The sequence below is a fragment of the Penicillium oxalicum genome, chromosome III (genome assembly GCF_001723175.1).
Source record: "Penicillium oxalicum strain HP7-1 chromosome III, whole genome shotgun sequence".
Taxonomy (NCBI): Eukaryota; Fungi; Ascomycota; class Eurotiomycetes; order Eurotiales; family Aspergillaceae; genus Penicillium; species Penicillium oxalicum.
In genome coordinates, this window is record NC_064652.1 from 296,378 (window position 1) to 323,091 (window position 26,714).

The 26,714-nt window shown below is 51.8% G+C and overlaps 10 protein-coding genes across 10 annotated transcripts; 6 read left to right on the forward strand and 4 right to left on the reverse strand.

Moving 5' to 3' along the window:
• Positions 1-463: 463 nt before the first annotated feature.
• Positions 464-987, reverse strand: POX_c03585 (uncharacterized protein; the record flags this gene model as incomplete). Its single annotated transcript, XM_050112478.1, has 2 exons — positions 464-624; positions 693-987. 2 exons carry the CDS (start codon positions 985-987, stop codon positions 464-466), a joined length of 456 nt encoding a protein of 151 aa, XP_049970034.1.
• Positions 988-1,892: 905 nt separating this feature from the next.
• POX_c03586 (uncharacterized protein) lies at positions 1,893-2,484 on the forward strand (the record flags this gene model as incomplete). The annotated part of the gene is made up of 2 exons (XM_050112479.1): positions 1,893-2,188; positions 2,262-2,484. 2 exons carry the CDS (start codon positions 1,893-1,895, stop codon positions 2,482-2,484), a joined length of 519 nt encoding a protein of 172 aa, XP_049970035.1.
• Positions 2,485-5,716: 3,232 nt separating this feature from the next.
• On the forward strand, positions 5,717-6,889 carry POX_c03588 (uncharacterized protein; the record flags this gene model as incomplete). The annotated part of the gene is made up of 1 exon (XM_050112480.1): positions 5,717-6,889. The coding sequence occupies one exon, from the start codon at positions 5,717-5,719 to the stop codon at positions 6,887-6,889; it is 1,173 nt and encodes a 390-aa protein (XP_049970036.1).
• Positions 6,890-7,867: 978 nt separating this feature from the next.
• Positions 7,868-8,083, forward strand: POX_c03589 (uncharacterized protein; the record flags this gene model as incomplete). The annotated part of the gene is made up of 1 exon (XM_050112481.1): positions 7,868-8,083. One exon carries the CDS (start codon positions 7,868-7,870, stop codon positions 8,081-8,083), a length of 216 nt encoding a protein of 71 aa, XP_049970037.1.
• Positions 8,084-9,075: 992 nt separating this feature from the next.
• POX_c03590 (ATP-binding cassette sub-family D member 1) lies at positions 9,076-11,530 on the forward strand (the record flags this gene model as incomplete). The annotated part of the gene is made up of 5 exons (XM_050112482.1): positions 9,076-9,582; positions 9,717-10,081; positions 10,120-10,355; positions 10,430-11,327; positions 11,452-11,530. The coding sequence occupies 5 exons, from the start codon at positions 9,076-9,078 to the stop codon at positions 11,528-11,530; spliced, it is 2,085 nt and encodes a 694-aa protein (XP_049970038.1).
• Positions 11,531-13,678: 2,148 nt separating this feature from the next.
• POX_c03591 (Pdp3-interacting factor 1) lies at positions 13,679-15,247 on the forward strand (the record flags this gene model as incomplete). The annotated part of the gene is made up of 4 exons (XM_050112483.1): positions 13,679-13,733; positions 14,160-14,485; positions 14,561-14,983; positions 15,116-15,247. 4 exons carry the CDS (start codon positions 13,679-13,681, stop codon positions 15,245-15,247), a joined length of 936 nt encoding a protein of 311 aa, XP_049970039.1.
• Positions 15,248-16,242: 995 nt separating this feature from the next.
• On the reverse strand, positions 16,243-19,529 carry POX_c03592 (Glycogen phosphorylase; the record flags this gene model as incomplete). Its single annotated transcript, XM_050112484.1, has 8 exons — positions 16,243-16,656; positions 16,772-18,537; positions 18,607-18,684; positions 18,790-18,893; positions 18,961-19,020; positions 19,081-19,116; positions 19,234-19,287; positions 19,342-19,529. The coding sequence occupies 8 exons, from the start codon at positions 19,527-19,529 to the stop codon at positions 16,243-16,245; spliced, it is 2,700 nt and encodes an 899-aa protein (XP_049970040.1).
• A 717-nt stretch (positions 19,530-20,246) lies between these two features.
• POX_c03593 (uncharacterized protein) lies at positions 20,247-20,561 on the reverse strand (the record flags this gene model as incomplete). Its single annotated transcript, XM_050112485.1, has 1 exon — positions 20,247-20,561. One exon carries the CDS (start codon positions 20,559-20,561, stop codon positions 20,247-20,249), a length of 315 nt encoding a protein of 104 aa, XP_049970041.1.
• Positions 20,562-20,877: 316 nt separating this feature from the next.
• POX_c03594 (uncharacterized protein) lies at positions 20,878-21,320 on the forward strand (the record flags this gene model as incomplete). Its single annotated transcript, XM_050112486.1, has 2 exons — positions 20,878-21,005; positions 21,056-21,320. The coding sequence occupies 2 exons, from the start codon at positions 20,878-20,880 to the stop codon at positions 21,318-21,320; spliced, it is 393 nt and encodes a 130-aa protein (XP_049970042.1).
• A 1,805-nt stretch (positions 21,321-23,125) lies between these two features.
• Positions 23,126-24,580, reverse strand: POX_c03595 (Guanine nucleotide-binding protein alpha-3 subunit; the record flags this gene model as incomplete). The annotated part of the gene is made up of 7 exons (XM_050112487.1): positions 23,126-23,225; positions 23,317-23,444; positions 23,516-23,554; positions 23,616-23,745; positions 23,810-23,938; positions 24,025-24,370; positions 24,454-24,580. The coding sequence occupies 7 exons, from the start codon at positions 24,578-24,580 to the stop codon at positions 23,126-23,128; spliced, it is 999 nt and encodes a 332-aa protein (XP_049970043.1).
• Positions 24,581-26,714: the final 2,134 nt, after the last annotated feature.

Here is a 26,714-nt window from a genome sequence, read left to right on the forward strand (position 1 = left end):
ACTTTGGCCCCCCGAGAGAATATGGTCGGGGCGAAGTGGTAGAAGAAGTGGGGCATCAACAGTCAACCTGGAATCTACATAGCACTCAAGTCTTGCTTCGAATCAACCGCCCATTTAGAGAGTGCTTTCCCCGAGATTTATTTTCGGAGAAAAATCTCTGAGTAATTAAGTGGTTTTCGTAGACCGGAACAAGATAATCTCGATGCTTCCGATTTTCTGCAGTCTTGGATCACAAGCTCAGAATAAAAAGAATCTCCACGCTTACAAAAGATCTCGGTTTGTTTAACATTTGGTATTTTAAAGGTTCATTGGGTGCCGGAGTCAAGATTCTAGTCTTGAAGAGTAGATTTCTTGAACACAGCTCATGCACAAGCTCGGGGATCTAGTATCACAGATAGTACCCACAGATTCTCTAGAAAATCCCCTTCATGACCCAGTGCTCCTTCAAAACAAGTCAACCCATTTACAGAAGGTTGTTGATGATGTCCTTCAGCTTCTGGTTGTCGGCTGCACTGAGGTTGACGTAGTCGAGGCAAGCAGAGCCACAGGGGACGGGGGTTCCCTGCTCAGTGAAGAGAGCCGCAAGGTTCATGCACTCGGGGGCGACGTTCTCGATGCGCATGGCTAGAAATAATTTCGATTAGTGATCTCGATCTTAAGCCCGAGTTTTTTGTCAGTGGAGAGGCTCTTACAGGTGGTAGAGGTTTGTGTGACGGTCACAGTACGGCCGACGTTGGCATCGTGGCACATCTGGATGTTGTAGTCGGGGACACCGGGCCAAGACTGGCGCTTGGCAAGAGACTCGCTCTCAACATCGGCAGAGGCCGAACGCTTCACGTTGCCATTCAGACCGATGTAGAGCAAGTTGCCAGCCAGGGGGGCTGCGAGACCGGTGATGACCAGACCGGCGACAGGGGGCGCAGGGCAAGAAGGCAGAAGGGAGAGAGCTCCGAGGGAGAGACCGGCGATGATAGACTTGGTGTGCATTGTGATGAATAGTTTGGACTCGAAAAGAGGTTTTGATGGAGAGAATAGGAAGATGGATGGTTTGAAGATTGAATTGCTTTCTGGAAGAGAAGAGCTGATGAGGTGTTGAGATGAATCCTGGAATGGCGGGTGTTGAGGACCTTTTTATATCTGTGTAGTCTGCTCCATTTACTCCATTGATCACTTAGAATGAGCTTTCAAGATGCGTCATTTTCTGTCGAGGAATCAAGGTCAATGCGCGTTGTCAGTGTGAAGCATGATCACTTCTTGGTGGAACATGATGCCCTATCCCCAACCAAGTATACTTCGTACAGGACGTGGAGTTTGGGGGCTACCGCATAACTAGCACTACTTTCAATACCACTGATGATTTGATTAAGCGTACACTTGTCTGAGGAATGTGCCGGGAGGGCCATGGAGTGGAAGTGGACCAAGCCATACCATATCAAGCATTAAAACCGACAATCAAAGAACAGAAAGTACCTGAATCAGGTCTGGATGCAATTTATCGAATCCATATCGCGTGGAGGAAGCTGGGGCACCATGCATACTATCCATCCACTCATGTGTAGTACCGATGAACCAGTTCACGACTCTGGGGCTATATTGTCGTGTGATAAAAAGTGATTTCTTTCTATAGTTCTGGAACTTCCCGATTCGGCGAAATGAAAGTGATGATTCAGACCGATTGAGTCAAGTGTACTTTTCTCAATGGGTATTCTCAGTGGCAACGCTTTTGTATGTATCTTTTTTTTGTAGGATCTACCTTCCTCTCTCGCCCCTACCTACTCATCTATTTACCCATCAAGCTGTCTCTCTCTCTCTCACCCTCCGTCTCTCTTAACTTTCACCGTCTTGCAGCATTTCCGTTGACCCGGTTCGTCAGAATATCCCGACCAAGAACAATGCTCAAACCCGCCCACAGCAAAGCATTGTCTTGCCTCACGATTCTATGTGCCGGTCTCTTCGCATGGATGACCGCATGTTTGATCACAGGCACCGCCTACCCCGTCATGGTAGTCTCCTCGGAATCAATGGAGCCCACCTTCTATCGAGGGGATCTCATCTTGCTGTGGAACCGACGACATACGCTTCGAGCTGGTGACATCCCCGTAGTCTGGTTTGATGGTTACCCACGGCCAATGGTTCATCGAGCGATCAAGGTCTTTGATGAAGAAATTAATGAGGGGCCGTTGACTCGGTATGCTCTCCACTTGACCCCCTCGTCTTCGTGGACATACCTGTAGGGCCATGCTTACTTCCAGCCACGTTAGTACCAGGCAACTCATTCTCACTCAAGGGGACAACAACGCTGTTGATGACACTTCTCTTTACCCCCGAGGACAGTCCTTTGTCTACCGTGAAAATGTCATAGGGCTCGTTTATGGGCACGTCCCTTATGTTGGAACGATGAGTCTGGGGCTTAAGGACATTGCGGGTCCGTCATTCCTGTCAATAGTGGCCGCTGGGCTGATTGTCTATGGTTTGATAGCATGAAGCATTCGAGTCCAAAGTGTGGAAAATCACTGGTGAAAAAGACAATTTTCCATGCAATTCAAAACACAATCATGTTCATTTACTTGCCCCGAAAAGAAAACAGAAAGAAAAAGAAAATCCCGATTCAGAGCCCTTGTCTGGCTGGGCAATTTCACACTGGGGCCTTGAACGAAACTACATACAGGCTTCTGTGTGATTCAATGAGAATCAAGTTCAAAGATCCGCCAATTGCCAAATCAAGGCAATCTTCTCCAAATGTTGCATTACAGTACAAATGCTAGGCGCAACGTTTCACTAGGTCGAGGTCTCTCTCTATCCCAACGTGAACATGAATAAATCCCTCTTATGTTTTCTTAAATGCCAGTATTATACAGTAGTAGTGAAGTAATTCGGGAAGAGTGCCAGTGCAAGTGAAAACAAGTGCCCGCAGGCATATTCTCGGTTCTAGAAAGCCTGAGGCTCTACCGTCTTGCGAATCGCACTGTATCGGTGACCCGCAATACTCTGGTCAGGTACTGAGTACTTCATGGAGACACGCGCAGATGCGCCCCTGACGTATGTTCTCCAACATCCAACAGTTGGAAAATGAATACATAAAGATCAAATCTAGTCACGAGAGCATATTCATATCGACCGCAAACTTAATTGCGGCTCGGCGCATCCACGCCAATTTGATTGTGGGTCTGAGGTCGGCGAACATCCGTCTGACATGGAGTCCACAGTAAGACCTGGTTAATGAGAACCTCCTCTATTTGGAATCTTCTTAGCCTCGAATGTATGTGTCTTCGTTCATGTGTTTTCGAAATGCCTTTTTATCCGATCGTCTTCTCGAAGGAGTGCAAGAAGGAGGATCTCGATCTGGGGTAGTTGTTCCTCCTGGCTAATTTCTTGCAGTATGACTGGACTGGGGTTCAAGAATTCTAACATTAATGTTGTAAGGATTTACTGTGGTAGTATATTGGCCTCGAGCAAAGACTCGGGTTTGAGAAATAGCAAGGGCTGTTCTCGGAGGTGAGACTCCAGTACAATTTCCCCATTTGTCTGCCAAGAGTCTCTCCATTTTGCGTGACCTGAAACTTGATTATGTCCGGAGGATATTCAGAGGAACCCGAGTCGTTCCAGATTCTCGACACCCACTTCTCTCATTTGACACTTCCTCGACGGTCATAGGAATCTCAGCTACTGCTCTGATAGCTTTTCACTCCTGGGCAAGGCCACTATCTCAATAGTCCACATTTTTCACTATTCACTCTTTCCCGTACGCTTATTCGTCCGGCCATGTGCGTGGATCCAGCGAATTCTCCACTTCTATACAGGGGTTCTCCACTGGTCTTTGAGGGCAGTGTATCAAGTCTCCATTCCTGATGGATGATCGATCTGCCATGTACATGCCCCTGACGATGTCATACTTCTTGGGGGAAAAGACGAACGAGGACGGCCGCCAATCGCAACAATTACGGGAAACAAACAAGCGCACGAAGTAATCCCAGGCGGGGCGCTCGTGCACTGTGGGGTAAAGACGAAGCACAGCATGAACTGTCCGGCCAACATGATTCAAGAAATCGTGGCGCCCCCAAGTAAGGTTGGGGGCCGCATTGTGGCTCCTCGCCAAGCCGCCCGATGGGGAAAACGGGCACCGCGCGGATGCCGAGCGGCCACACACTCAGGCTGCCCTTGCGACCTTGGAACTACGAGCTCTTCAATCCAAGACTAGCTCAAAATCTCTCCCATTACGTGACACAGTGGGTATGAAGAACTTCCAGATCGGTCAGTCAGCGCCAGCGACTAGTGCTGACGGACCTGAACTTGAGACTCGCATAACTTACCCAAAGTAATCGGGGCAGACAGGCCCATGCATGCGGTCCAGGATTGCCAAAGCATGTGTGGAGCGTGCCGAGCAATCGGTCCTGCTTTGCCCTGCCAACTCTTGCAAAAGGTCAGCGGCTGCATTAATGGCTGGTTCTCCCTATGGATCATTCCTGTGAGTCTTCTCGGGCATCTGTGGGGGTGAAAGGTTGAAACTTCCACCGGGGGGGGGGGGGGGGGGGGGGGGGGGGGGCGCGCCTGCGGGCCGATTATCCCTCCCCCCGTGGAAATCCTCTATGCTGTTTGACGATCTCCTGAATCTGGTGGCCCAGATTTTCCCGCCAATGCTGTGATGAGATATTTTCCCTGGGAACTCAAAGCTTCGAGGATGACCGTTATCTTCTGTTGATGTGGGACAACAGTGATGAATCGATCTCTGTCATGGATTGACCGAGGCCATGCCTCGGCTTACACACGTCTCCCTCTCTATCTCATCTGCCAGGAATTGGATCAGATTCTGACTATGCTATCGCAAGGAGTCTCCGTTTAAACTTTCAATGAATGAACTATCTCTCATATGGATAAAGTAATACTCCAACCACCTCGACAAGACGTAGGTGGCGCACGAATCGATGGCGGCTCTGTATCTGGTTGTGCATAACTCTGTTTGATAATAAGTCTAGAAAATTGGAAAAAAAACAAAAAGGAAATAAAGAAAAGACATGAACTGCACCGCACATGACCCCCACCCGTTGCAAATGAGTAATTTCCAGCATGCAAAGAAGTCGAATACCCCACAATCTGACCCCGTTCGGACCGACTGGCCATTCCTTCGCCCCCAACATCCACTTCTCTGCTGAAGCTCCACCACGATACTACAGGCATCATGTTTGCCAAGAAGGGGCTCCTCGTGAGATGGAACGACTCGTCTCCCTTCACGGTAGACCTGGCTCAAGTTCAGGATGTTTGTCTTTGAATTCATCGGAAAGACTCGGCGGACGGGAGAGAGAGACAAAGAGAGAATCCTGCATGATGATGGGAAGAGGAAGGGAAATATTGGGTTTACCTGGGTACTGTAGAGATTCTTCCCAAGGCTTTTCGCCCTGGATTCGGAGGGCTCGTATCGAAATCAGGGAATCTACTATCGTATACATTGTATTATCACAGAAAAATTTTTTTTTTGTCGCTAGCTACCGGAGTTAGGCCGCACTTTGACGGTTCTCGGTTGAAGAGCCACAAAATCTTTGCATGGGCAGGCATGATTAATGGATTGACGAGACTAATAGGAAGAAATTATACAGAGGGTGTGATTTTGACACCCTTTGACCAACGACCAAGTCACAACTGCTCGTCCGGATCACGCTGCTTGGAGTGTGATCTTTTAGAGTGCTCGAGTGTGACACTTTATCTACAATCCTGACACATCATGGTGCTGTTGCAGTCTCTCATTCCGCCGGCATGGTTTGCTGTCTCTAGTGCAGTCTTCTTCGTGTCTATTCACCTCCCTATCAAAAGTCGACTATACCTCTCGCCGTTTCTGATCGGGACCGCCATCTTGTCTCTCCGTGCGAGTCCCTACCTCACATGGCTTACCGGGATGAATGTGCTGTGGGCACTTTTTGCTTGTATCTGGATTCAACATGCAGTGGCGGTTCTCTATTTTGACCAACTCAAAGTGCCACCGACTGCATCTTCCTGGCTCTCAACATACAAGATCTGGAATGATCCTCGGCGTCAAGTCAGTCGGGGAATACCCGTGCAGCAACAGAGCCCACCCCGTCCGCCCAGTCGGATCAAATTCACCTGTTATCGACTTGGCAAGATCTTACTATGCTGGACTCTCCAGCTATTCATCGTGGGACCTCTAGTCCCGTTCTACTTTGGCTTTACAGCGCAAGATTTCTCCCCCTCGCGTCAAACGTTTCTCCGCCGCTGTCTGTCCCTCGTTCACCAAGCGCCGCCAATCACTCTCCGTGAGATCCAGATCCGGCTCTTCCTCTCCGTATACTGGATCTGGATCGCTTATCTGATGCTCGACCTGTGCAATTTCTTCCTGGCCGTTCTCTTCAGTGTGATCCTCCGTCTCGATCCCCCAGAGGAATGGCCCCCTCTCTTCGGCAGTCCCCGCCAGGCATACAGCATCCGTCGCTTCTGGACAAAGTTCTGGCACCGCCTCACCGTACCCTGTTGCGCTGCCTCTGGCAAGCAAATCACCCGCCATCTCATCGGTATGATTCCCGGATCCCGCAGCGAGAAGGTCTTTGTCGCATTCTGGACCTTTTTGCTCTCGGGATTGTGCCATGTCGTGGCGGATTGGCAAGCTGGTGAGCCGTGTCATCCAGGTGATGACCTCCTCTTCTTCGTGGCCAATTTCGCGGCTATCGCGCTGGAGTTGATGGTCGTACCGAGGTTGAAGTCACGAGTTAAGAGGTATTGTGCGGATGAGAAAGTTGCCCGGTTGGCGGGGTCTGGTTGGGTTGAAGTAGTTGTGGGATATGTGTGGGTTCTGGCGTTTTTCTTTTGGATTACCCCCAAGTGGCAGTACCCTAAGCTTCATGCTGTTTTGATACAAGCTGAGCTGGACTCCGGTGTGATATAAGGATGTGAGGATGAGAAGATGGAGACACAACGGTGCTACGCGATTCGTGAGATTGATTGATCAGTAACAGCTTTTGATGCTTCTCGGTGTAGGATATTTACAAAGAGTACACTGAGATCATACGGATCGGATATTCTGTCAGCAGCATTCGTCCTCTACTATAGACCCACCAGCGCTTTGAGGACTGCAGGAATTTGTTCTTTGTGTTGATAGTAGAATTCACGTAAGCTCGGATATGAGACTTGGTAGTCGGCAGAGTTGGTGATAGATGAATTGGATCAGGTAGATGACTAGATATGGCTAGGGGTGATAGTTCAATATTGGCTAGATCTTCCAGGGAACAGAGTATCAGACTAGTTGCATATCGACTGAGAACTGGCGCACTTTGAGTAGACGCTGTGTGAAATCCTCGAATATCATCTGTTAGGACTCTCGTTGGGTAGGCCCGACCGCCCGAGACATGGACGCAACGATTGGAAAACGGAGTGTTCTTTTTATTCAATCGCGCCCCGCCTGTGCCCTGATGGACTGGGGCCAACCATTTCTCAATAAAAAAGTAGAATAATTCGAATGAGGGTCTTGGTACTACGTAATAATCCCAATCGGCCACTCTGCTGCCCTACTACTGCATCGACGAGGTGGAGGCACCTCTTTATTTAAATAAGTACTAAAGGGCCCATCCGCGCGCTGATGCGATGATACTCACTCTTCTTCTGTTTAATAAGAGTGCCCGACTGAATTCCATCCAATCTGCTCTCGACACTCGTACAAGTCTTCAACTCCACCGCCGTCCGTCTCCACAATTCTCAGTCGGTCAGAGATAGACACCTGAATCATACAACCCAGAGAGAGACTGAACCGCTTGACTTTGCAATCATTGTTCTAGTTTCCTCGCCGAGAAAAAAAACGCTCATCTCGACGATCTTCGCAGCCTTGGCGTGCACAAGTCTCGACTCTATCATTGAAACTCGTACAGACATGCTCGGCTGGCTTCGACGACTCCTCGGCTCCGACCAAGCTGCACAGGAACGGCGAGAGCAGCAGCGACGGGGACGACAGCGAAGTAGACAGATGCGCGCCCGCGACCGAGAACTTCGCAAGGGCCCCGGAGGCAGCAAAACCAAGTCAACTTTCTTCTGGGGATCGCCCGGGGTCTCTGAGCCGGTCCATCAAAAGCAGCTCTTCCGGGAGTAAAAGGGATTTGAAGTGGTCTCGTTCACTCCACTCTGTGGTCTGCTTCTTTGTCGCCATAGGCACATTTCTTGTTTTTTTCTGTTTCCTTTCCGCGTGAATGTTCGAGATTTCTGCAAGCGGGGTTTCCGTGGTCGATTCCTATCTCGCGATCGCCTTCAGTTTGCCAGATTATTTGCAGAGTCGCATCCAGATGGGCTCGGCAAAGCTATCGTTCAAGATCCATCTTGCGAGGGTTGGGAACAGTCCAAATGCATGGCGAGGGCACGATATATCATGGTACGCACACCAGGAGGAAGAATCTTTGTCTCGTGAGCAACAGGGATCTTTGATCTGCATAGCTTGCCTCGTACCCCCAAAGGACCTCGGAAAACTAGATCAGTGTGTGAAACGGGATCCTTGCTCTCGCGGGCGACGCGTTCCTAGATTTGTACATGATGGAGTACAGTACTGGGAGGCTCGAGCTCTTGGTTCTCGTCGAGGTAGCTTGTCACGACTCTGTCAGTGCATCGTCTATGCCGGGGCAAAGTCGGACCTTTCCGTTTCGAAACTCAAGAGGACCACGAATTGTGTGAGAGAGCCGATGAGGGGGTCCAGGGCGGAGGAACATAAGGCACATCCAGGAGGGCTGCGACCGGGAAACTCGACGGGTCATGAGCAGTAAAAGATACACCAAAGAATAGGCAGTTTGTTACAAGGCGTTGAACAACCTTTTTGTTTTCCTTTGTGGTATAGATGATGCTGTCTTGACTTCGCACCCTACAAGGCCCATTCGAGTCAAGTGGAGAGGGGAGGCTTGTCTGGTTCCTCGGTTGAATTTCCCCAGGAACCTGGGGTATCACATGTCAAGTCTACATTCCGTCATCTTGCACTCGCCTCTTATTCCTCTTTTGCTCCGATCATAGTCCCTGCAACTTTACCTTCCAGCGCCGCCATCCGAGAGGTCATGTACAGCCCTGGCTCTGGCTGATCAGAGAAGCCCGTTTGTCGTCGTCATGGCTGTACAGTCCAAACTGCTGCCGCCCGACCGCTCCGTGAAGCAGATCCTCTCCAGCCTCACCTCGGTCTACCTACGACATCGAACTGGCATCTCCCGCACCGTCTACCTCGCTCTATTTGCCGCGCTTGCGAAACGAATTCATAATGCTATCTCGGAACAGAAGGCTGCGACACAGCATGTCGAACTCCGCCGCCGGCCCGGCACCAGCTCACTGGGGGATGCAGAACAACCCCGAAAGAAGCGGGTAGAGATCAATCGGGAGTTTTTCAAGAGCCTGCTTCGTCTTCTGAAAATCGTGATTCCGGGATGGCGAAGCAAAGAGCTGCGACTGCTTGTCAGCCATAGCGTCTTCCTTGTGCTGCGCACTCTCCTGAGTTTGTATGTCGCCGAGTTGGACGGGCGGCTCGTGAGCAGTCTCGTGCGGGGAAAGGGGAAGGACTTTTTGCTCGGCCTGGTGTGGTGGATGATTGTCGCTGTGCCTGCCACATTTACAAACTCAATGGTAAGGAGTCGTCCGCCGCCCATTGAATATCGTTATTGTTGAACTTTTGGAAGCTGGCCGGACCGCGACCGTGACCGTGGCGCGCTTTGGGAACGATGAACTAACCAGTCGATCTCTGTCTTACGTCTTAATAGCTTTCCTACCATCAATGCAAGCTTTCCCTGAGCTACCGGAAACGACTGACCGATTACATCCACGACAAGTATCTGTCCAACATGACCTTCTACGCCATCTCTGCACTAGATGATCGGGTGAAGAACCCCGACCAACTCGTGACGGTGGACGTGTCGCGCTTTTCTGACAGCTTAGCGGAACTGTACTCGAACCTCGCCAAACCGATCCTTGATATGTGCATCTACAATTACACCCTATCCAAAAACGTTGGCGGAGAGGGGTTATTCATCATGAGTCTGCTCGTGCAGCTCTCGGCCAACGTAATGCGCATGTTGACCCCGCCCTTTGGCAAATATGTCGCCGACGAAGCTCGCCTCGAGGGCGAGTTCCGCTTCCTCCATTCCAGAGACTGATCGACTATAGTGAAGAGATCGCCCTCTACCACGGCCATGAAGCGGAGAAAGACACTCTCGACAAGGGTTACTTCACCTTGATCAAACACGTCAATCGTATCCTCCGACGGCGTCTGTATCATGGATTCATGGAAGATTTCGTGATCAAGTATTTCTGGGGGGCACTCGGCCTAGGTCTCTGCAGTATTCCCGTCTTTTTCAAGATTCCGGGACAGGTGACGCAGACTATGGGAGATCGGACAGAGAGTAAGTAATTGCCGTGCCTTTTCCGCCGGAGGGAATACGGGAAGCCGCAGCAATGTCTAACTTCAACAACATAGGCTTCGTGACGAATCGCCGGATGCTTTTGTCCTCATCGGATGCGTTCGGTCGACTCATGTTCTCTTACAAGGAGATTTCCGAGCTCGCCGGATATACCTCGCGGGTCTCGTCGTTGCTGGAAGTCATGGATGATTTGACTGCCGGGCATTTCGAAAAGAAGCTGGTCTCATCGGCATCGACTGAAGAGAATGCCGCGGTGCTGTCTGGCCGTGGAGTGGTGATGGAGAGTGAGTCGATCGAATTCACCGAGGTGCCCATCGTCTCGCCCAACGGGGATGTTTTGGTTCGGAAGCTGTCCTTCACCGTCCACCCCGGTGATCACCTGTTGATTGTCGGGCCCAACGGGTGTGGAAAGTCCTCTCTTTTCCGCATCCTGGGTGGGTTGTGGCCCGTGTACGGGGGCACGGTGAAGAAGCCTCGTTTTGAGGACATCTTCTACATCCCCCAGCGGCCATACTTGTCGCGCGGAACCTTGCGACAGCAAGTGATCTATCCCGATGGGGTGCGTGAGATGCGCGCCAAGGGTATCACGGATGCCGACCTGTATGATATTCTATCTGTGGTCGAGATTGCCTCAGTAGTAGATCGCCCGGGAGGCTGGGATGCGGAGGAGGAATGGCGCGATGTTCTGTCGGGAGGTCTGCAGCAGCGCATCGCCATGGCGCGACTCTTCTACCATCGACCCAAGTTTGCCATTCTGGACGAATGTACCTCGTCGGTGACGCTCGAGATTGAAAAGGTCATGTACGAAACAGCGAAGAAGCTGGGTACGACGCTGATGACGGTCTCGCACCGCCGCAGTTTGTGGAAGTACCACCAGAAGATCCTGCAGTTTGACGGTCAAGGCGGCTATGTCTTTACCGGGCTGGACTGGGAGCGACGATTGAAGCTGGAAGAGTAAGATTCCTTCTCCCCTCCACCGCAGCAGTTGCACTCCTCACCAGACTTGTGCGCTTGTTCGGTTCCTTTTTCGAGATGTCAATGTCGGTGATTTGGCTAACATGTCTCCCTCTTCGTCTAGTGAGAAGGACGAACTGGAACTACAATTGCGAGCAGTGCCGGAACTTGAACGACGAGTGGCCGAGTTGACGGCCACCTAGATGCCACCTCCCCCTTAGTACAAGGACCGACGACTCTATAGCCCTCATCCACGTCGTTCTGTAGATCCGGGAATCCAGTCGATATTGTCTGTCTTTGCAACCTCGATTTTAGCCTTATACACAATGCACAACGGCCTCAAGACAAGTCTTTGTTCCCCGCTTCGGCAGAAAGCCCTGATTATCATTTCTCCTACCCACTCTATTCAGAGCTGTTTTGGTCTTTTTTCCTTTTTTTCTGCTTGATCGGGATCCGGTTTCTTCTTTCTTCTTCCAATCGTCTCACGTCTTGTGATCCCCGATTGTCCCACTGGCTCTCCTGTCCGACTGACCGCCTGCGGGTCCACCGCTTACCACAAACGGCGCCCCGTTGAACGCCAAATGACGTGAACAAACTCCACCTTTCACCGCCCCAGTGGGCCAATCCCACGAGGTCATCGGGAGTCGGAATTCCCACCTTGGATGTCTTGTTTTCTGTTCTGCGCCTCTCGCAGTCCGGATTCTCCGTCGGGCTCTCATTGGGGCTCGAGTCGTTGCCCTTCTTGATCCTCTTGTTCTTCAGCTCTCCGGTCACCAGTGCCACCCTGCCATGCTCACAGACGGCCCATCCCCCCCCGTCTTGCCCCTCGGCTAGCCGGGCCTAAGTTCTCTTAGACCGTCTGGGTCGGCCGAGTGGCCAATCAGCCACTCTGTCAGTGACACTTGTCTCCCCGAGTCCGCCGTGTCCGAGGCTCGCCCTGCTGCGTCCCCTTTTCTGTTGGTCCGTCGCGGGGTTGGACTGCGGGTTGGACAGCGGGCTTTGATGGCATCTTGGCAGGCTTCCCAGAGGGTCAGAGATAAGAGAGGCGCCAGAGAGCGAGAGAGGGGAGGCGGGGGGTGGGCTTCGGAGGCTTGAAGGAGGCTTGCGCGCCGCAGGTTTTTGGGCGGTCGTCCATCTGCCCTGCCCACTTTGCCTCACCCTTTCCACCGGCCCTCCATCGACAGTAATAAGCTAATCTCGGACCACCGTGTACACCGGGCTGCCGCTCGTGAATGGTGATGCTGCTCAACGTACATTGCATTGCACAACGCAAACGCAGAGAAACACAGAGAGTCATCGAGAGGGAGAGCGTCAAGTTTGACAGATGCCAGTCCCGACGATCAAAAAAAAAACGCAGCCCGTGCCTCCGCACCGACCCACCATGTGAATTCTAGCCCACATCCCCCTGTCGCTCTCTCTCGCTCTCACGTCTGTCTCCATGTCATTGTTTCCCCCATGCTGGAAACTCTGGAGGGGCCTGGTCGTGGGTCCTGGACTGAACCTGCTACATAGAGAGGGGTCCGATTGTCCGCGGCCAGCGAAGATTGTAAAGTCCTGTCGCGCACAGAGTACAAGGACGTGCATATTTGTTACGACACAGTCGGAGGAGGAGTAGTCGTGGCTACACACTACAGAAGTGTCACTCTGGAGCGTACCAGATCCATCACTCGTGCATCCTCGAACCTCCGAGAGTACAAGCCGTCGATATGTTTTGTGTTTTCCCGAGTCCCAAACTTTGTGTAGATCTGGATCGGAGGCTACGTCATTGCGGCGGCTTAACCTGTTCTGGATGTATATCTTGTCGACTCCGAACCACCAGTTCTTCGGGACCCCAATTTTTCACGAGTCCATGTCATTTGAAGAGAGGGGTCAAATCAACTTGACCCAAAAAAAAACCTCTTCCCAATTCGGTGTCGCCATCGTGTCCTTGTTCACGGTCTGATTGTCGTTGTCTGGTCCCCTGGCAGCCAATTGAGGGGTTTGATGGACTCTCGTGTCCCTCTCTATCCACAGTCTAGAGCCCGTTCCACCAGAGGTGCTCCTCCTTCTGGGCTTACCTGGTTGACAGGTAGGAACAATGATGACTGGCCTTGATCTGTGATGAGTTCCAATCGGTTGGCACATTGGGCCTGGTTTTTCTTTTCTTCTCCTGATATTAATTTATATATTTTTGGAATTTTAGTTTTAAGCCTGGCCTACCTCCTCTTCTCTGCCGGTTTTTCTCTCCTTCGTTTCCTTCTTCTTCCCCTCCACTCCCCCGCCTTCAACACTTTATCCTAGACTTTTTTTTCTTTTCTGGAGTCTTTGACTTGTTGGTGATTTCCATCGATTCGATAACGTATATACACATCATGAGTCCTTCAATGCCGCCTAACTCGCAGAAGCGGAAGATTATCATCTTCTCCGGTATGTCTGGTCGTGCTTCTCAATCCCTTCCCCTTCCTCTTCCCTTCCCTTCCAGCCTGCTCTCCCAATCCATCGGCTCAGATAGTCCCGCGACGAGACCCCTCACTGCAGCATTCAATGGGTCGGGCTCGCGTATGATTGAGATCGGACAGGCGGGCTCTTCCTCGAGATTGTCTACGCCGAGTCTTGAATACGTGTGTCATGCATTGTCTGTCCAGAGGATGAACCCGAACAGAAAGAAAGAAAGCCAAAAGGAAGACAAAAACCACAAATGATCACCTTGCCTGATTTCCTCCCAAGCCCCCTCCAAGCCTCCAGCGTGGTCATTCGATACCCAGGCCTATTTCAAAGATTCAGATCCCAGCAGCAAAGTGGCAAATTCCTAAAATGCTAATTCTGTGCCTTGCTCCCCTCCCCTTTTTACAGACTTCGATGGCACCATCTTCATGCAAGATACCGGCCACATCCTCTTCGACAGCTTCGGCTGCGGCGCAGAGGAGCGCAACAAGCTCGACGAGCAGATCAAGACCGGCGAGCGATCCTTCCGCGACGTCTCCGAGGAGATGTGGGGATCCCTCAACGTCCCCTTTGACGACGGCTTCGTCGTGATGGAAAAGTCACTCGAGATTGATCCTGGATTCCGGGAGTTCCACCAATATTGCGTTGAGAACGGGTTTCCCTTTAATGTGATCAGTGCGGGATTGAAGCCCGTTCTGCGCCGGGTGTTGGATACCTTCCTCGGCGAGAAGGAGGTATGTTTTGAATGAGAGACGATCGTTCCAGTCCCGTCTGTCTAACCTCAACGGTTTTCTGTTCTTTCCTTCTAGGCCTCCTCAATCGACATCGTCGCCAACGACGCCATCATCGATGGCTCCTCCTGGAAACCCGTCTGGCGCCACGATAATGAACTCGGCCACGACAAGGCCCTCTCCGTCAACGAGGCGCGCGCCCGTGCCCAACTCGAATGTCTCCCTGACGAGATGCCCCTGATCGTCTTCATCGGCGACGGTGTCTCCGATCTGGCCGCCGCTCGTGAAGCCGACGTGCTCTTTGCCCGTCGTGGCCTCCGTCTTGAGGAGTACTGCCTTGAGCACAAGATCGCATATACCCCCTTCGACACCTTTGCCGATATCAAGCGCGAGATTGAGGCCATCAGTCGTGAGGATCAGCACAAGACCGGTGGTGTCGGCAAGCCGGTGCGGTATAACCCGCGTGCGAACATGTGGCGTCGCATTTCTTCCAAGGAAGCGGTACGTTATCTTCTTTTCCGAAATCTTTCTTCTCGTACCTCTTGATGGGAATGGGTGTAAATGGTGGTGTTTGTTACGTGCAGAACTTTTCCCTGGAAACATTTGACTAATCTCTCCCATCGCCATCATTAGGTCCCTACTTTGATGGCCGCCGCAACTCCCTCCAAGGAAGAAAAAATGTTCCTTTGGCCCGAGACCTTTACCGAATTGAAGCCCCAGGCTACCATCCAGGAGGCCGAGGAGCCCGTCACTACGGCTGCTTGAAGATCTCTTTTTTTTTTCTCTCATCAAAGTAGAGCAGACCCAGACCACGGCAGCGCTGATCTTGACTTTCTCCACGCATATACATGACGACTTGCCCCTCCCTCCCCCAACCCCTTGAAACAGAAACAAGGGAAACAGAAAAAAGAGCAAAAGAACACAAAAGGATACAAAGACATACCAAGACCCGAAAAGAAAAAGAAGAAGAAGAAAAAAAGCAGCATACTTTCAGGCTCGATGATTGAGTATCAAGGATGTCACCGGTCACCGGGCTCTTCCATCAATGATGTCTGGGTATATGTCTCATTCTTTTCTTTTTCTTTCTTCTTCTTTTTTCCCATCCATTTTGGAGGGGAATCCTCTCTTATCATTTCAAGATTCATCATATTTTCTAATGCAGCCATGAGATGATTTATTATTTATATTTTTCAATTTTTTTTCTTTGCAGTCATTTGATTGGCGTGCTTTCGGATTCGGTCTCTTTTTTTCGAGTATGCAAAGACCGATAGGTGGTCGCTGTCTACCCAACTCCATATCCACATGTTTCAGAATGTTCTTGTCGCAGGTTGAGGAAATGGGGAGGGTCAAGCACACCAGCATGCATAAAGAATATGCAAAATACTGTAGCAAACAAACCGAATTACGTACACCACGGGCCATGGGGTCAGTCTGTTCATCTCCCCTCGAATCCCTCTACGCAGTTACAAGAAACCACATGGGCAATGGTCTGTGCACGTCGAAACAGTCTCATAGAGTGCCTGAACTATGCAATGGCAATGAAAAGAATAGTCAAAAGATAACGAGCTGTTCAGCAAGGAATGCAGCAAGAAAACATTCAAGAGGGGCACAGTCCCGCAATGTAACCCAGCCCCACGCGCTTCGGTCTATCAATCCCAATTATCATTTGTCGCCCATCACCCACCACAGACTTTACTTGACCCCGGGGGGTTAGAAGGTGAATGTGAACCTTGGAAGAGGATTTGCTCGAGGCTCTACCCTCAGGCGTCGTCGTTCACGTTGAGAGGCTCAATGTTCCAAATGCTGTCGGCATACTCGTTCGTCACCCGATCCATGGAGAAGAAGCCCATGCGGGCAACGCTAGTAATTGACTTGGCCAACCACTCTTCTTGGTTCTGGAATTCCTGGTCCACCATATCATGGGTCTCCACGTAAGAGTTGAAATCATCCGACACGAGATAATAGTCCCCGTGCTCCTCAATAGAGGCAATCAAGGATGCAAACGATGAGGGATCGCCAAAGGTGCCAGACTTGATCGAGTCGAAGACACGCTTCAGTTGGGGGTCAAGTTGGAAACCTCCATAGAAATGTCGGTGGCGCAGATCCTCTACATCTTCTGCGAGATTGCCAAACAAGAAGATGTTTTGTTCGCCAATCTCCCGAGTAATTTCAATCTGTAGGCAGATAAATATTCATGCTCAATGTGAAAACAAACAGTGGATAGAGGAAACATTGATGGCGGCGGGAGGAGGGAAGAGAAGAGAGGGGGGGGGGGGGGGAAGGACTCACGTTTGCTCCGTCACAGGTACCAATAATCAGACCGCCGTTCAGCACAAACTTCATGTTACTGGTACCACTGGCCTCGGTGCCCGCAGTGGAAATGTGCTCACTAATGTCGGAAGCTGGACAGATGATCTCCGCCTTGCTCACATTGTAGTCCTCGATGAAAATGACCTTCAGCAGATCACCAATCTCCTCGTCCTTGTTCACCACGGCCGCCACGCTGTTGATCAAGTAAATGATAGACTTGGCCATCCAGTATCCTGGCGCAGCCTTACCACCAAAGATGGACACGCGAGGAACCACCTTCTTTCGGTCCTCGGGCGACATGGCCTTCAGTTTCAAGTACCGATGAATCACACCAAAGATGTTCAGCTGCTGACGCTTATACTCGTGGATCCGCTTCACCTGGACATCGAACAGCGAATGTGGGTTGACGGAGTAGCCGGTCACGTCTTTGATCAGTCTCGCGAGTCGCAGCTTGTTATTTGCCTTGATTTCAGACCACTGCTTTCGGAACTCCTTGTCATCCACAAAGGCCTCGAGTTTATCCAACAGGGTCAGATCGGTCAGGAATTCGTAACCACCGAGCTTCTCTGCGATGAGGGCAGAGAGCGCAGGGTTAGCCTGATGCAGCCAGCGACGCGGTGTGATGCCGTTGGTGACGTTGGTGAACCGATCCGGTCCGTAGATCTGGACAAAGTCCTTGAAGATGGTGGTCTTGATCAGATCGGAGTGAAGTTCGGCCACACCGTTCACCTTGTGAGAGCCGATAATAGCAATGTGGGCCATGCGAACCATCTTGGGGTGCGATTCTTCGATGATGGAGACCCGCGAGAGCATCTCTCGATCATTGGGGAAGCGCTTCTCCACAGACTGGAGGAAGAACAAGTTGATATCGTAAATGATCTGCAAGTGCCGAGGCAGCAGGTTCTGCATCAAGGGAACCGACCACTTCTCCAAAGCCTCGGGAAGAACGGTGTGGTTGGTGTATCCAAAGGTACCAGTGACGATACGCCAGGCTTCATCCCACTCCAGACCCTCGACGTCGATCAAGATGCGCTGCAGCTCGACGATGGCCAACGTGGGGTGGGTATCGTTCAGCTGGATGGCGATCTGGTCGGGGAACTCACTCCAGGCACGTTTGGTCTTCTTGAATCGACGCACAATGTCGTACAGAGAGGCCGCACACCAGAAGTACTGCTGCTTGAGGCGAAGCTCCTTGCCTCGCTCCAGGTTGTCGTTTGGATACAGCACTGCAGAGATGGTCTCGGCAGTCTGCTGATCGGCGACTGCACTCTCGTAGTCACCGGCGTTGAATTTCTGGAAGTCGAATTCGCCGCTGCTAGCCTTGCTGGACCACAACCGGAGATTGTTGGTCGTCTTGGTGCGGTATCCGGGGATGGGGACATCGTAGGCCACCGCCTGGACGGTCTCCCCGGCCTCCCACGAGTGGCAGGTCTTTCCATTCTCATCCTGGTACTTGTTCACATGGCCGTAGAACTGAATGTCCACGGTGATATCGTGGCGGGGAAATTCCCATGGGTTGTTGTCCAGCCAATAATCCGGGATCTCCACCTGATATCCATTGACAATCTCCTGTTTGAAAATTCCGTAGCGGTACCGCAATCCGTATCCCCACGCCGGGTAGTTGAGCGTAGCCATGCTGTCCAAGAAACAGGCCGCCAGACGTCCCAGACCTCCGTTACCCAGGGCCGCATCGTGCTCTTGAGTGATAGCGTCCTCGATTCTAAAGCCCAGATCGGCCAAGCCGTCTACAGAAAGGGGAAGTGAATCAGCTCAAGTAAAACGATCGTCCCCATCGTCTGGAGTCAGTCACCTACCTCGAGCCACGTCTTTCATTCCAACGTTCAGCATGGCATTGTCCAATGCACGGCCCATCAAGAATTCGAGTGACAGATCTGGAGGAAGGAATCTCAGCTTATCTCTTTTATTCTCTTGTTTTTCCACTGCTTGGCCTTTTTTTTTTGTGCAGGGAGGTCAAGGAGTTTCGCCCTCGCACATACAGTAGACACGCTTCTGATCGGTAAATGTTTGGCGCTGCTGAGTCTTGTTCCACTCGATAATCAATCGGTCACGGAACGCGAGAGCAGTTCCCGAATAGGCTGCCCTGGATCCCCGTGGGCATCGGTTAGTGCACGCTCACAGCGGGGTGTGGGAGGGGTTGAGGCGCATACAACTCATCACAGTTGTACAGGGAGCGAGCGAGGGTGGTTTCGACATGGCGAACGAATTCTCTCTGAGATGGTATGTCAACCTCTGGGGCTGTGGATCTCTCTGAGGGTCAAGATACTGACCTCGAATTCTTCTTTGGAGGAGAAACCAGACGCTGACTGTCAGGGTAAGTCAGTCACCAAGTTATCATTTTTCTTTTTCAGAGAAGAAAAAAAAGGGGGAAAGAAACAAGGACCAATTTCCCCGCAAAGTGGGCTTATTGGGAATCAACATACATGCTTGCGCCATCTGTTCCCCTCTCGACAATGGCATGGTCAGCAAAGAGGTCTCTAGGCAGACTGGAACCCAATCCATGAGGCTCGAAGAGAGAATGTCCAACTCACGCCTCACGTAATGGCTCCGGAATACTCGCTTCGACACTCTTGATCTCCGCAGCTCCGAAGCCGGTAAATGTCCGTTTGTGCTTAGGACGACTGAATCCAGGGCCCACGGGACCCTGTAGATCGGCGATAGGAGCTCCGACGGACGGCTTGCGCTCCCGTCGAGGGACCTCTTGCTCTATGGATGCCATACTGTGTCTCGTCGATTGGAAGTTGTCGCTTTGGTAGAATGCAGACAATTGTTGGGGCGAGGTGGGGGGGGATGCAGAGGAATGGGCGCTAGACTGTCCGGCTGACCACTATATCGGGGATGGAACCGACAGCGGCAGAGGTAGGTGGATACTGCCTCGCAATTGAATGATGAGAAGGGAGGGGGAGAAGTGGGCAGTTGAAGAGGAAGAAGGAAGACCGAGAAGGAGGAAAAAGAGAAAGAAAAGAAAAAAGAGAGGGCGAGGAGGTGGAGGGGGGGGGGGGGGGGGGGGGGGCAGGTGTGATGACCTTTTTGAGTTCGACCTGATCCGGACTGGCCACGAGAGGGGGACCGGCGAAGGGAGGGGAACAGCAGTACGGCGCTGGGGTTGGGAACCGGGCCACTTGAGGGACTTGCAGGAGAATGGAGAAGCAGGTTCTGGACAATTGAAGTTGAACCGGTGACCTGACAACACCTACGAGGTACGGGGATACGGGGATACGTCCAGGGCTCAGGACTCTGGACGCAAGACTCAGGACTTGTCCAGAGGGGTGAGAGTACAGTTGCCGCACCGACCACTCTGGAACGTGAGGGCCGTGGGAGGTCGTACATTGCTATCTTGATGTGTTTTTTTTACCAGACTTTGATACGATCTATGTGAGAGTCACGAGTGTCCAGGCTCGCTCCTCCCCGGAACGCGGGAAGAGACATCGACCCATCATTGTGCTCTGACGTCTGAACCGGTGCAGGTCGTCCGCCTCGCGATGATCAGACAATGTCTTAGCGGCCGCTGCAACACGATTCCGGTCGTGGGTGGATGGTGGGGAAAGGAAAGAGGAGAAAGAGAGGGGGGGGCATGAAAGATCTCCAACCTGTCATGACCGGATCGGGAGACGAGACCAGGTAAGAAAGCAAAGAGAAAAAAGAGGGTTGAGCCGATGAAGTGTTCATCGAGTTCGTTTGGACCGAGTGGACGAGGAGGTCCAAGCTTCCGGAGCTCTGGTGGGGTCGGAACGAGAAAGCCACGATCCATTGGTCGCCTCCAACAGTCGATGGGAATGGGAGTGGCGGGCAGAGGGAGACAGAGAGAGAGAGACAGTCCGATCAGTGATCAGTCGCGAGAAACCATGTCCATGGCGAGTTCTACATGGTGAAAGCAGAGGGGAGTCCATCGCATAGATCATGTCCTCGGTCCACAGGCTCTGAACCGTCCGGACCACACTCTGTATAGGTCTTTCTTCCTCTCTTGGTCACATGTCGACCACACTCCTCCCCTTCAGCTCCAGTGGTCCGGACGAAAATAGCACCCGAGCGTTCGCACTCCACTGCATCCACAGCGTCCATCGGTGATGGGCGCATCAACCGCCTCAAGTCGAGACTCGGATCTCGGCGGTCCCGTTTCCCTGCTTTTCCAGGCTGCCGCGCCCAGTCTCGATGAAGTCTTCATGACTGAAGTACAGGGGGCAGTCGTACGACGGTACTGACTGCTGCGGAGTACTTGCGACAAACGTCTGACGACGGATTGAGGACTCACTACACAGTGATGAGTACCTCCGGGGTCATCATCACGGTACGCACATCCGTACGTCTCACCTTCGCTAGATTTCTGTTGGAGAGGATGTTTCCCTTTTGGAAGACTGTCCCCTCGATTGTCTCAAAGGGAGACCCAACTCAACATCTCACTCCACAACCGCCTTGTGATCTGTGGCAGCCAGGCTCACTATCTCCAGCCTTGCCAGCATTGACCATCCGCGAAGATCCACCGCGGCGGGCGACCCGCGCAGAAGGCTAAAAAAAACGGCGGCTCTGACTAAGGAGTAGTTGGAGGTCGCAGCAACCTACACTCTTCATGAAATCGGTTCATTCGTCTTTGCAATTCTCCCCGTATCACCCAAATGAATCTCTTTCATACTGGAAACCCCCCTCCCCTGGATTCTTGCTCTCCAAAGGATGTCTCGTCGCGGGGAATGGAAACCGAGCTGGAGCTCCCAGCAGCTGCACGGTGTCAGCCACTGACGACAACGAGAGCACAAGAGACCGAGTCACTGCAGGACCCCTCCTCCCCTCCTGCCCCGCTTCCTTTGCATCGCCATACTCTGATACGGACCATCAATCACTCCTGTCTATCCCATGTGGTCTAACCATCCCCCCAAAAAAGAGGGGACCGCGGGGAGGGGTGAAATGACACTGACGATCGTCGGGGCCACTGGGAGTCCTCCCCAGCTATATAGCACCGGAGCACGTAGCCTCGTCCCCTCCTAGGTGATGCGACGCAGTAGACAAAAAGGCTCACCCCGACAAGCTATCTCCGAGCTACTTGCGCACGCTGCACGCGTGGCCCGTGCACCGTCGCAACGTGTCACGCAAGAACGGCTCCGGCCAGAGGATGGTCGCCTTTCCAGCGAGCATCTCTCGCAGGAAACCCAAACGCCATTGCATCAGAGAGCAGGCGAAGATCGGCATAGAAATGTTATTATTGAGCTGGTCCCGAGGGGGCGCAGAATGCCCATGGGGGGAAAAAATTACAGACAAGGTCACGGCCCAACGGGGGTCGCCGAGGGTGAGAGGACATACATGAAGAAAGAATAAAGAGAGGACAAAAAAGGACAGATAGACCCCCAAGAGAGTCCCCACGCATCGCCGCGCCGAGGGTCGCCCTGAGCTCAATCCGCGGCACATATTACAGGAAAGAAAACAAAAAAGGGTAGAAGTAGGTCACAGATCAAACCCAGGCGGGACCGGGGCAATCGATGGACAGAGTCACGATCCCAGATCGCAGCCCCGAGGGAGGGAGAGAGATGAGAGCAAAAGGAGGCGGGGAGCAAAATCAAAGAGAAAAAAAGAACAAAAGAGATGACACCAGTCAAAAAGCAAAAAATCCGCCGTCATATGCATTAGAGAAAATAGAGTAGAAAGCGCAAGGAACTTAAGAGTGTCTGTGGACGACCAATTCATAAACAGTTAAGAAGAAGGAGGAGGGGGATCATTCGATGGTCAAGCCCGTGGTCGCGGGAAGGGAAGCCTGATTCCGTCATCAACGTGCCCGAACAACCCAAGTGACGTACAAGCGGACACACAGAGACACTGAAAAGCCGGCTTAAATCTCGCCCTGTCACGGGCCAAAGGGACAGCTGAAGCAAGAGCACAGAACTCAACGGAAAACGAGAGCAGGGTAATTTCCCGGGATAGGGGGAGAGACCCTCTCTAATCCTGCTCGTGAGAGAAATCATCGTGCGGAAGAGGAGAAAATGGAGAAACTGCCGTGGGCAGTCGAGTAGTGGGAGAGCGTAGGGTGGCTCTGTGAAATGGAGAGCAGATAAGAAATTGAGCTCACGGGTCTCGCAAGAAACTGCATTGTTCACCAGCAAGGGAGGGCCATCGAGAGGGACGAGAGATAAAGCGAGTCGGTGATCGGGAGGAAGACAAGAAGGATCAACGGTGTGATCAAGGTCGGAGGAGGTTGACGAAAAAGGTAGGTAGGTATTGGGAATCGAGAGGTCGAAAACGATCATGATGGAGATTGGGAGAAGACGGGAGGGACCATAGTCCGTGGACCGAGCTCGCTTTGATGGATGGGGTGAGATTGATTGGCAGGGCTCATAAGATACCAGAGTCTTTCAGGGCATTCTGCAAGATGGTTTCCTTGACAGCGGCAAAGACCAACCGAATATTGGTCGTATCGGTCGCTTGAGTGAGACTAGAGCGAGAGGGGTCAGATTGGAGAGTTCAACGTGCGCCGGGAGCACAGAGGTGTTGAGGAGACAGTCACGCTGAGAGGCCAGACTTACTGAGGGTAGAGATTCAAGTGAGCGCGATTCACCTGATTGAACCGCCAGAGTAGATACTTGGCCGCACGGTTCACATCGTTGCCTCCAGAGTAGTCCGGAAAGTAATTGCTCAGCGGTGACCGTGGTAGCTTTTGGCGGAACAGGTCAACTTTGTTGAGGAAAAGAATGATACTCGTCCGCATGAACCACGAGAGTTCACCACCGAGTCAAAAAGCACCAGACTCTCCATCATTCGATTCTGTCCAAATGTGAGTCTCCCGAAACCGTCGGTCTAAAAGGGAGCAGCGTCGGAACCATACCTGATTGCTCTCCTCTAACAATGTTTGATCGTACTCGCTCAAGGCCACACAGAAGATGATGGATGTCACATTCTCAAAACAGTGAATCCATTTCTTGCGCTCACTACGCTGACCGCCGACGTCGAACATGCTGCGATATCCGGTCAGTAAGCCACTTTCAAAGTCAGAAGACGAAAGAGATTCGAGGCGCATACTGTATGCTCAACTGTCCCATTGTGAATCGTGTTTCATAGATACCGGTAGTCTTGGTACGCGCGCGAAGGACATCTGAAACATTGGGAATGTAATCCGGGGCCGTTATTCGCTTGGCTTCTTCGAAGAAACTGGACGATTGTGAGCGAGCATGTTTCACAAAAGGGGGGGAGGGGGAAGGTGCCTCGGCTGAAGAAGACAAGAGAGGCAAACTTACTAAGGTGCTGAATCCATCAGATAGAATTCGTTTTGCCGTTCCAGCACGGTAGAAGTACAAGGGTCGTTCCAAAGATATGTGACGGCATCGCCGATACTCCCATCCAAAGGGGTATTGGGGTCTGTGTCGACTTGGTACTCTTCGAGAACGGCCATGTAATCCTTCACTTTTTGACTAGATGGCTCCAGTTGGAAATGATGATATGCATCAATCAATGCTTTGGCGCAGTCGATCAGATTCTTGTACACGGTTAACCGGTACAGAGCCAGCTCTTCCACGGTGTAGCCATTTTGATGAATGATCTTCATCTGTTTCACAATTGTAGACTTGCCACTTTCGCCCGACCCTATGGGATTGAGGGGGTTAACCTGGATCGGTGGTGCGATCTGAGTCTCAGGGCGTATGCATCCTGTCGCACGTTCCACATACCTAAAAGAAGGATCTTGCATTCCCTTCGAAGCCGCCGCTGATCTTCCTCGAGCCTCCGATCAATCATCTGGCTCCTCTTCTTCTGTTCCGCATCCCCCGAAGACTCGGAGCTCATACAAGAGCCCATGATGTGTGTGAAAAATGTGTGTACACCCCCCAAGTCCGGACTTCTGTGTCGGTCAAACCACCAAACGAGCAGGGACCGGGTCCCAGGTGCAGGTGCACGGAAGCGATCGGTGTCAGCCCGTCGGGATGGCCGCAGCCTTCACTGTGTTAGGAAGACGGCCACCCGCAACCCTTCGAGCAAGCGATCGAGACAATCCAGTGATGGCTCAAGTATGTCTCAAAGAGGCGCGACGAAAAGGATGAATTGTGAGACTTGGGATGCGATGAAGATGAGAAAAGCGGGGAGAGGGGGACCGCGATCGGTCGGAGAGAGTGTGAGAGAGTGAGAGGCGAAAGAGCTGGATCGGAAAACGAATGTCTTGTCTGCAAAGGCGAAGAGGCGGCTCTCGAGGACAGCGACGGAGTGAATGCCACACGTAAAACTCTCAGAGGCTCTGAGAGTATGGGAGACGGGGGTGCTGGGTGAGAAAGTATGACCGTATGCGAATCGACCGCAGAGAGAATGCAAAGAAGTGTCGAGAGGAGTCCTCCGCCAGTGCGACTAGTATCGTCATGCTGGGGGTGGAGATGCCAGGAGGGAAATTACGGGGGGGTAAAGAAATGCGTATGGGTGAGCTGACATCGTGCCTGTAATTACCGGCTGCTTTCAAAATTTCTGCGCCGCGGCCGCTCATAATGCAGTCTGTGCATACCGCGAATCCAAATTACAGACTCGGCGCCGGTAGAATCCGTCCAGTGCGTAGTTGCGTACAGCCGCCCAGAATTTCCCAACACAGAAGTGTGCTACAGTGTACCCTGTACTTGCTGAATGCCGAGAGAACAACCCCCCGTTTCATTTTGTTCAATGCCTCAGGTTCTGAACCCCGTAGAGATAGAGCCGTCATGTTTGAGATTTTCAATCTCTGCTCGAGTACATCGGTAGTACAGTATACGACTGTACCGCAGTACTGGGATCCTGACTGGTACTGTAGTACTACTGAATCGACCGCCTAGGCCTCGTCCGAGTCATGGCGATGAGAACTCAAATACTACCTGGCACCTATGTAGTCAAACATTAACGAGCAGACGGCCCCCATCTCCGGGGTGAATACACCAAACCCTCAAGATTGAATCTGCAGATTAGGCAATCATTATGTTCATACCTTACTGCACGCTTGCTCATCACACAAAGTGACCATTTCCACGACTTGCGCACGCTGGCCCTTCGAATGTGCCATTCTTGTTGGTCGCTTGTCTTCCGGCGGTTCCTTCCACGGCGTCAAACTTTCGCCTAGACACTTGGCCATGCTACTTCAGGAAGCTCTTGGGGGCCAAGGCAACCCTTCATCCGGCTTTACTTACTAAACTTAGTATCCGCCGTATTGCAGCCGGTACTACGGTAATTATCATCGCAGCGACCATCACATAAGTAAGTCATTTTCAAGCTTCTTGACGGCCCTCTTTACAAGCTCACCGATTTGATTTGACCCAGCCGACGGCTCTACCCGTTACAAATGTAAATTGCGCTACACATTGTATATGCATGCGCACTCAAGATGTTTCAGTCATCCGGAGGGTATGCCCGGAGACAGTAACTCTCTATCTCCACGATTGGGGCGATATGTGCTACAAGCTTCTATTGATGGATATTCGAGTCAATCTGATAATAGTCTGAAGTCAAGTCGATGCTCCAAGGATTATTGGGGACAGGATTTTTCGCCATGGTGGAATTCCAACAAAGCCATGTGCACTCGAAATTTGGCTACAGTACGAATCACCGACAATTCTAAGGACCGAGTGGACACTCAAGGATATGAAGAACCACTAACCACGCCCGCGAATGGGGTTTCTACCTTGTTCTGCGCCAATGCCTTTCATCTTTTGGGAAGGGGACCTTGCACTGCGTTCATGAAGGAGGACGAAGGCTTCCATTCATTCTTTTGAACCTGAAATTTTCCCATTCTGTAATCTATAAGCAGGACATAAATTGGATGCATCGCTCGCTCCTGTCAGTCTTGAAGGTGTGGCTAAGGGTAGAGAATTTGACCTCTTCATCATGCTTTGTTCCAAACTCGAGCCTACTCAAGTAATGAACGGTCGAGTCGGAGAGTCATGACGCACATTCTGGCCTGAGGCTGCCACATGAAGAGTGCTGG